The 9,490-nt window shown below is 40.6% G+C and overlaps 1 protein-coding gene across 3 annotated transcripts in view; it reads right to left on the bottom strand.

Moving 5' to 3' along the window:
- LOC101685818 (limbic system associated membrane protein) overlaps positions 1–7,135 on the bottom strand; it is a 663,791-nt gene extending 656,656 nt beyond the window's left edge. Inside the window, exon 1 of one of the 3 annotated variants that reach the window (XM_004761392.3) lies at positions 6,490–7,135. In XM_004761392.3, the coding sequence (XP_004761449.1) occupies positions 6,490–6,644 (155 nt within the window). In that variant the 5' untranslated portion in view covers positions 6,645–7,135. The remainder of the gene's footprint in view (positions 1–6,489) is intronic. The other 2 variants (XM_004761393.3, XM_004761394.3) reach the window with 2 other exon arrangements.
- Between the last annotated feature and the right edge of the window lie 2,355 nt (positions 7,136–9,490).

Here is a 9,490-nt window from a genome sequence, read left to right on the forward strand (position 1 = left end):
TAAGATACATGTAACTTTAAAGGACTTTAAAGGGGGGGGAAATGATACAAACATAGGACAAATGGCCAACCTCGACCATAGAAATAAAAATGAAAAGCTCATTTTATCAAATTTCTTAGTGTTCTAAAGGTTATTTCCTACTATGAATATAATGACCATGATTATTAATAAGAGCTTCTATTTTATGCCATTTTATACTTTATAAAACAGTAATACATAGTAGGTCATTTGATCATCATAAAAATAGCTTATCTAATAAGTCAAGTAATTGTCAGTTATCCTTATTTAATAGATCAAATTATTTCCAGGTATTTAGATCTAGGTCTTCTGAGTACTTGTTAAGCATTCTGAACTTATTAGATCCTTGACGGTATTTACCTATGACACAAAGACTGGATCCTAAGTTTCAGCGAAAGATTGATCACCACGTAAGACTGAGATGAAGTCCACAAACACGTAGCTATCATATTGTGAATTATATATTTGCATATATGGCAACATAAATGACAAGCTTGTTTGAATAAGTTATCATTGAAGATATTTTCCTTGCCTAAGAATTATCTATTTTCTTTCCTAGAGATAGCCCTGAAAAAAAAAAAAAAAGTAGAAGTGTTTCCATGTCTTGCCTAATATAAATGGAACTGAGAACACAAAGCAATAATCTTTTAAAAACCAAGTTTTAATGCTATTTCAATAGATACTATGTAAATTGGATCCATATTAAAATGAAGTCACTCCATTTTCCATGACATTGTAGTTATAGAATCGTGTGGTAAAGAAATGGATCTATGAGAGTCTCATTCTTTTCTCCCAATTCAATTTGTACATCTTTACTGCTGCCATACTTCCCAAGCCATACAACAGGACTTTAATTCTTTACTACGTATCCATTAAGCACTGCCCCAAAGATGTTTTGTAAAAGAGATTCCTCAACTGGTAAAGCAGTGGTTCTCAACTCTATATACATATCAGAATCATTTTTTTTAATACCTATGCCAGGCCCTACCCCAAACTAATTCAATAAGAATTTCTGAAAGTAGAGAATATGTGGCTTCAGTATTTCTTGAAAGGTCTCCACCTTTGTAACATGCAGTAATAGCTGTAAACCATCTCAAGCAGCTCTTCTCCAACTTTAAGATGTTTGTGAATTATTTGAGGATCTTGTTAAAAATGCAGATTCTGACTTGTTAGGTCTAGGATAGACCCCAAGATTTGGGATTTTAAAAAGCGGCTGTGTGATACCTAAAATACACATCTGCAGAACACGACTGGAGCAGCAAGAGTCAGTGGTTCTCAAAGTGTGGCCCAGTCCTGCAGTATTAGCATCGTCAAGAACTTGTTAGAAATGCAAACCTCAGACCCTACCAGAGACCTACAGAATCAAAAACTCTGCAGGTAGAAGCCAAGCGATCTGTGTTATAACGGACTTCCCTGGTACACCTTCTGATACACCTTCAAGTTTGAGAAACACTGGTCTAAGCAAAAGAGCTCCTTAAAGTCCAAACAATTGGTTGAATGTGTTTGGAAAATGACTAATAGTTTTATGCTTGTGTAGCAGTTTACAACTGAACAAACTTCCCTCCTTGATCTCTTCTGAGCTTCTTAAAACAACTCTGTACAGTAACTAGAGTCACTAAGATAGGCAGTTTCAGCATTTTATAAGTGAAACTGAAGCTCAAATATTTAAGGGATTTGTTCAAAGTCATGTAGCATACAAGGATGGATCCAAAATTAGAGTCTAGGTCTTCTGAGTCGTACAAACTAACAAGCAGGACATCTGAAAGCAGGGCAAATGGCTGTAAGCCATAAGTAATGGCCTGAAGACAAGGACTCTCTAAGGTCTAAGTGATAGCAGCAAGGGGTACCAGCACACAGTTAGGTAACTTCCTATCACATGAGTTACAGACATTTGTACCTGGAGCTCTCAAGGACCACAGAAAAATATGCACTAATCCTTTTTTTTTTTTTTTTTTTTTTTTTTGCTTGAGTGTGCAATTATATAGAAGCAACTTCAAGAAACACAAATGTTTAACCCTCACCAACTAATTTAGTGGATAAGTCAGTCTCCTTTGGCTGTTCACTCCACAGTTCTACAAATAATTCATTCAAAGTCAGATGACATAGAACAGAAAAATCACCTTAATATGTAGGGTGTGTGTATACATACTTATATGTTTCGTATTTATAAAAACACAAATAATCACAAATTACATTTGTCACATGAGACCTGGCTGCTGTGTTCCTCTGTCCATAAGTAACAACAAATGATACAATTCACAGGTACATCAATGTTATAAAGTGTAATTAATATGCCACATTCCTAGACAAGAGAATCGTGTGGTATACTCTAGCATTTATCAAATATATTTCATAAAGGATTTAAAGTGAAACGAAGTGTCCTTAAAATATCAGTAATAACCACTAAACGTTGATTAGGGATTTAGCCACAAGAAAAAGAAACCTTCATAATTGTCACAAACTTCCCCCAAAGACCGATGCCCACAAAGTTTGTTTTCAAATAGTGAATTACAAGTGGTAGAAAAATCACATATTGTGTCAGAAGTATGTTTGAGTGTTGACACTTTCTTTGTAAATGTAGGCGTTCCAGATGCCTTATAGAAGAGAAGCCATTTTTCCCTTGAAATTTGCACAAAATTCTCAGACTGCACTGTCAAATAATCATATCTTTTGTGCTGTTTCCTCTTTTTCCCCTAGTGTTAAAAGAGAATAAAGACCCAAAATTTTGAAAAATTAAAAACTTAGCTATGTTGAACTTAGATACTCAATTTCTTATACCTAACTCCTATTAAGTACATTTACATTTAAATGGGAAAAACGTTACCACCATAAAAAGTATTATAGTATCTTACAAACATCAAATAGGGTCAGAACTGTGAAATAAATAAAATTCCAACACCTCAAATTTAAAATATTTAAACCCATGATAGTATGAAAATGAAACCTCTGCATTTTATCATATATGCACTTAGACAGCATGTACAAATATGCATAAATATGTCATTTTTACAAAGTTACCTTTTTAGCAGATATGTTAGGATCAATTATTTTATAATTATCTTTCTAGACATATGCTATTGATAATAAAAATATAGTCAGTGGGACTGTTAAAAATGAAATTTTAAAGGCTAGATAAGAACATTATGTCCATTTTTCCTTTGACTTATCAAGGGAGCCACATGATTTCAACCTGCCAAGAATAACCAGGAGGTGAACCTCTTTGTGAGCCTGTGTGCAAGGGTAGAAAGTTAGAAAAATCAGTGCTAGAAATGTCTCCAGTAATTGATGAATTCCTACACTTGTTGGGGTGGCAGTGTGGCAGGTGTGCTCTGTTCAGAAAAACACCTGAGACACTCCCATAAGACAAGTCCTGTGGGTATGTCTGGTACTTTACTTTGCATGCAAATATTCTGGCTCAGTATCTAGGAAGAAACCCATGTGCCGCTGTTGCCACTGGTCTACGGATGGTACTTTGATTCTGTGCCCTGAGATAGAATATGGTGTGTGGTTTCCTTTAGCTCTTAAAGGATCTAAAAACAAAACAAAACAAACAAACAAAAAAAACCTCTGGATATCTAGATTCTTGTCTGGGAAACAACAGGGTGAGGTTGGGATACATGAGAGTATTTTTCTTTCCATCTAGTTCTGCTACCTTCACTCTATAGTCTTTTGTTGTTGTTGTTGTTTTCCCCAAAAAGATAGAAATAAAAAAGTAAGACCCAAGACTAGAATTCATCTCCTATCATAATTATACAAAATTGAGCATCAGTTCCAAAAAATATATACTTTTCTTTTCATTGGAGTAAGGCAGTAAAGGTAAATGTTTTGGGGATGGTCAGCCAAAGACACTCCTGTCACTGGACCACCAGAATTACAAACCTTCCTTGTCTCCTTTTAAGATTTCAGATTATTCAGGGCTACAGACTCACTGAGAGATTTTTTTTTTTCTCCTTGCCATTTCACTTTCTCAGTGCCAAACATCTACTGTGACTTCCAATGAATCAAGTTCTCCTTCCTCTCCTCCCCTGGAAGCTCATGCTCTCAGTAAAATGTCACAAATAAAGTAGAAGCAAGTATTTCCCAGGCTAGACTTGTAAACAGAAAGCAAGAAAACCATTCTTCACCGGGAAACTGACCCACAAAGCTTACTGGGCTCAGTTAAAGAGATTGAGAAGAAGGTCAGGGAAGAAAACAAAAGGAACTCTCTCCATAGTTACTTCTGATAGAGCTCCACCAACCCAGAAATAAAAGCCTTGTTTGAGGCAGAGGAAATTTAAAAGAGGGCACATTAGGTGAGGTCTGGAAAAGCAACGGACTCTCACAGGTGACTTCTCTGCATGCTCTGTTTGTCTAGCTTCTCTTTCCCAGTGAATAACTGCTTCTATATTTATTCTCACTTCTCACTTTCTCCATTTCCACACCGTAATGTCTACTAAAGTGTAATGCTTAAAAACTCCATTTCTTTTAAGCCAGAGACACTTGAAAGCACATCTATATCATATGTAGATATTTATAGAATAAGACCCCTCTCATACACATAGACTTATATGCATATGCGATATGAAAGTAGAAGAATATTCTTTTTCCTCTGAATAAACATTTAGATGTTTATCTAACCCTTTGACAGCTACAACTTAAGGTACAGGTGATGCTGACTTACAAAGTTCATGGGCATTTAAATAAAAACTTCCACACCCAGGTATTTGCTTTCCCTATATTCAGTCTCATAATCTGCAAAAACAAGTCTTCCTGGGGATAGCATAAATTTATATAGAGTGCCTCACTAGTAAGGGTTAATGATGTTAGGGAGTCTGAATGTTAGCAGTTGAGATGGCATGCTTATGTGTTTGCAAAAAACATTTTGTGCATCATATCCAAATCCCTTTGCAAACAGATAAATTACTCTATAAATCTTATTACTCCTTGTGGATAAATCACACATGCAGGTTTACAGGGCTGGAAAGCTGGTAGTGAAAATCTGCTTTGGATAGTAGGATCTTTGGGATTCAGAATCACTCAATGCTCAGGAAACGAAGAAAAGAGCATTTACACATTAGGATTTTCTTAGTTTTCACAATCTGCAGCAACACACACACAACACAACACACAGCACGTACACATTCCTCTCTAACAAGGCTAGAGATCCCAAAGCAGGACACTGTGACAGCCAACCAAATTTATTTCTGAGGAAAAGAAAGAAAACTTTGCTGCTGTAGGCAGCTCTGCTAGAGAACTGCTCCCTGATGCCCCAGGGTTTATGCACTATCAGCTCCTCACACACAGATTAGAGGTTTACTTTCTGTAGTCTACTGTTTTTTATTGCCACAACAAGCAATATTAACTGTATGGACAGACTGACACTGGGTCATTTTATTTGGACAAAATGAGATTTTAAAGGATCTCCAAGGAAAATGTTTTTATTCATTCTTTTTTCTTTTTTTGTATCTGATAGAAATTTAAGAAAGCTGGAAAAAAAAAGACTAGGGTTATGTGCAGTGGGTGGAGGAGGGGAAGAGAAAAGAGAAACATAGGAAAAGAAGCTTGAAGCTTTTTTTTAGAAATGGAATTACAGCTAGGTTCCATCTGAGTTTCTGCAGTTTACTGTCCCTTAGAGGGGTCAAACTCCCAAGGACTGGGACTCTCTCTGTCCAGATTTCAATCCCAAATTTTATTTCAGAGTTTGGCAGAGCCACACAGAGAGGGGACTTTAAGGTGAATAATCAATTTGAAATACCCATTTTACACCAGGTTAATTGTTGCCTAATCTTTGCGCTTAATACTATTCTTAAATATCAGCAATTTGGCAAGTTCCTTTTCTTTTTCTTCTGTACTTTCATGTGTTGATGTCTATCCACATTCCAGAAAAGGCTCAGTAACCAACCAAAGTTCTAAGATTGGTTTATTGCCCTCGATGTCAATTAGATGATCCTTACAGAAAGTCTCCAGTCCGAACTACTGCTGGGGCAGGGCGAGAGCCTTGATGTGCATATATTCCCTCTCTCTCTCTTTCTCTCTCTCTCTCTCTCACACACACACACACACAGCACAGAGAATGCAGTACTGTGTACCACTCTCTGAGAGCCATAATTCAACAACTCTTCTTTCCCTATTAAAGAACCCCAACAAAACTCTTGAGTGCAAAGCATCGGAAATTACCAAAGCAAGAATACTGCCCAGATGTCACTAACACCATAGGTGAAGTTACGCTTTCTTGGTAAGAGAAACAAGGTCCTAAGAAACCAAATAACATTTAACCAACGTCGCTGGTCCTTGACGGGAAACAGAATTCCCTTCAAATGTGTTGGCAGACACCTGGTCCACTCAGTAAAAGGCGCGTGTGCATGCACAACACACACACACACACACACACACACATGCCTGCAGCATCAGAATCTGGAGTTGAAGATCACACACACACACACACACACACACACACCGGCGCACAGCAGAAAAGTTGCCCCAAAGCCCTACCTGAGGATGGCTGTGTCCCCCTGCCTCACGGTGATGTTGTCCGTGCCTCGGTTAAAATCCACGCTGCGAACAGGCAGTCCTGTGGGAAGAAGGCAGAGCAATCTCAGTAGGACTAGCGGCAACTGTTTCCGATCCGGCTGAACTCTGCCGACCATGGTGGCCACGCCGAGGTGCGGGTCCGCGGTGCACTCTGGAGGGTGTGTGCGTGCCGCTCACGCCGAGAGGGCTTTACAAACCCAGGGCTTTCATCAACAGCCAAGGCGGAACGGGCTTGGCCAGTTTGTGCTCCCTTCCACTTTGCCTCTCTTTCCCTGGCTCAGGCTCTCTTCCCTCTAAGACTTAACAAAGCCCGCATAAAACCCCAAGCAGAGGTGGGGGGAAAGTCAAAGGAACACAATTTGAAAGGCGAGAGGACACATAGAAAACCCTCTAGAAAAGATGAAGAGAAAGCTGCAAGAGGAAGGTGTTCTTCTCCGGTCTGTGGCTGGATGCTCCTTTGCCAGTGTCTGAGCTGAGCTCCTTCCCTCCCTAACCCACTTTCCCAGGCGGGCGGGCAGGCGGGCGAGGGAGCCGGCACCCAGCCTGCCAGGGAGTGTAAAGAAACCCACACAGCAGCGGCAGCAGCCCAGAGTCTCTACCCCCCTCCCTTTCCTGTTTCTCCCTCCAGCCCCTCCCCTCCGCTCGCACCTCCCCCCGCCCCCCCGCGGATTTCAACAGCCCCTCCACGTCATCCCCTCCGCCCTCCCTCCGGCCTGGCCCCTCGCTTTGCACAACTGCCCCCTTCAGCAGCAGCCAGCCTCAGTGAAAGCCCGATGCGCCTTTGGGTTGTCAGGACAACAGCTCCATCTGAGGCCTGGCTGATTTCCTTAAGAAGAGGGAATGGAGCTTGGATGTACTGTGCAAGAGAAAGGGGAGAAGGAGAAGGGCTCAGGCTGTAAAAGCACAGGAGAAAGAGTGTGGGAAAGGATGAAGGGGGGGGGGGGGGGGAGGGAGAGAAAAAAGGAAAAGGAGCCAGGAAGGAGAGAAGGCATGGTGAAGGCGAACTGGGAGAGATGAAGGGAATGAACCAGAGAAGGATAAGAAAGCATGGGGAGTGCAGGGGCACCAGTGCCCACAGATGGGAATAGAGCATGTAAAACGGAGGAGAAACTTGACAGGGAAGGCTCAGATTAAAAGGCAAAGTTGATTTAGAAACTAAATAGTCCTGGCCACGGGCTTTTCACACTCACCTCCTGTTCATTCTTTCCTCTCTCCTGCACTTTCTTTTACAGGATTAAAAAGGTTTCTTTTCTCTCCTTCCTTTAACCCCTCCCCCTCTTGGAGCCCCCTTATGAAAGATGGATTGGAGACAATGCTGGTATTGAGTGGTCTGGAGTGTGAATGCCTGGTTTGTCTTTTCCAAGTGCCCGACTCAGCAGCTGATCCCCAATCCCTAAATCAACCTCACTCTCCAGGAACCCCTCACTCAGTCCCACATGTGAGGAATGGTACTAAGGATTACTGTCTAAATGTCATGTTGCTGTTCCTACCTAAGTTGCCACTGGCACGTTTTTCTCAAAAAATATTTATATGTAAGGAAGAGATTGGTCTATCAGAACGCGTGTCACTTATAGGACCACATTTAGGCTACATACAGCACTCCTGCATGCGACTGGCAGGCGGGTTACCATCATTTGTCATTCCACTCCAGGAGTCAAGCCAAGTGATAAGAACCAAAGGGGCTAACACTGTGAGTCACTCATGTGACAGCCCCACACTGTTAGATATCTCCCTCACTACTGATGCTGAGGATAAAAGATAGGGGTAGACCAGTCAAGGACTTTTTTTTTTTTCTTTTTAAAATTTGTTTATCTGCATAGTTAAGGCATGGACATGATGCAAAAATCAAGTGGTACAGAATGGTGCAGATCAAATTGTAGATATCTTTCCTACTCCTGTCTTTGGGCAACATTTTTTCCTGTTTGGAGGCAACAAGTATTTCCAGGTCTTATAAAACTTCCCCTAAATCTTCAAGTATATATAAGTAAATATGCACACATATTATGTCCACCCCTCTTAGTTACACAAATGATTAGCCAAGGACACGGGGTGGGAGAGAGAGTATGTTTAGGAATTCCTTTTTTTTTTTTTTTTTTTAAGATTTTAGTTATTTATTTGACAGACGAAGATCACAAGTAGGCAGAGAGAGAGAGAAGGAAGCAGGTTCCCTGGGATCATGACATGAGCTGAAGGCAGAGGCTTTAACCACTGCGCCGCCCAGGTGCCCCTGTTTAGGAATTCTTAACAAGTCCCATCAGAGTAAAAGCCCTAAAGAGGCATTTACTGTTTTGACATCTATCTTGTCCTGCCAGAATTCAGAGAATTTATCCACTGAACTTTTTCAGTGTAAAAGGTAGGTGCACTCTTACAGATTATGTGAGGAAAGTAAGGAAAAATTTGTGTTTTTCAAGTGTTTTGCACTGTGTGGGTGCTGATAAGCAGTGCCCAGATAATAAGCCAGGGATGTTCCACTCCTAATCTGTAACTCAGCTGTTTAAAATTTGGATTTTTTTGTCACAACAATGATTAAGTCAAAACCCATAATCCTGTGGTTCCCAGGACCAATGGAAAAATGAACTTGAAGGGCCAAATGGAGAAGCTTGGATTACATAACTCTATGCAGAGATTGCAGGGAAAAGACCACCCACCCCCACCAATACCTGCCAATGGGTTTAACAATCCCCAGTGGACTTCTTCTGATCTTTTAGAGATGAAGGATAGTCTTAGATAGAACCTTTTCTTTGCGTGAGCGGTATTTCTCCAGTGTCAGGAGGAAGAAAATAAAGACCTGAAGGACTGGGGCCACTAGAAAATCTATTTCCATTGATGAGGCCAGACACGCCTCTCTCCGCATGGGAACTAGAACATCAGTATCCTCTTGTATCATTGGGCTACACTTTGAATGAAGAAATGAAGTTTTTTTCCAGCACAGGAAGGAAGCACGGTGGGATGATAGCATATG

Source organism: Mustela putorius, unplaced genomic scaffold (assembly GCF_011764305.1).
Source record: "Mustela putorius furo isolate JIRA1106 unplaced genomic scaffold, ASM1176430v1.1 tig00003834_pilon_pilon_pilon, whole genome shotgun sequence".
In the NCBI taxonomy this organism is placed as follows: domain Eukaryota; kingdom Metazoa; phylum Chordata; class Mammalia; order Carnivora; family Mustelidae; genus Mustela; species Mustela putorius.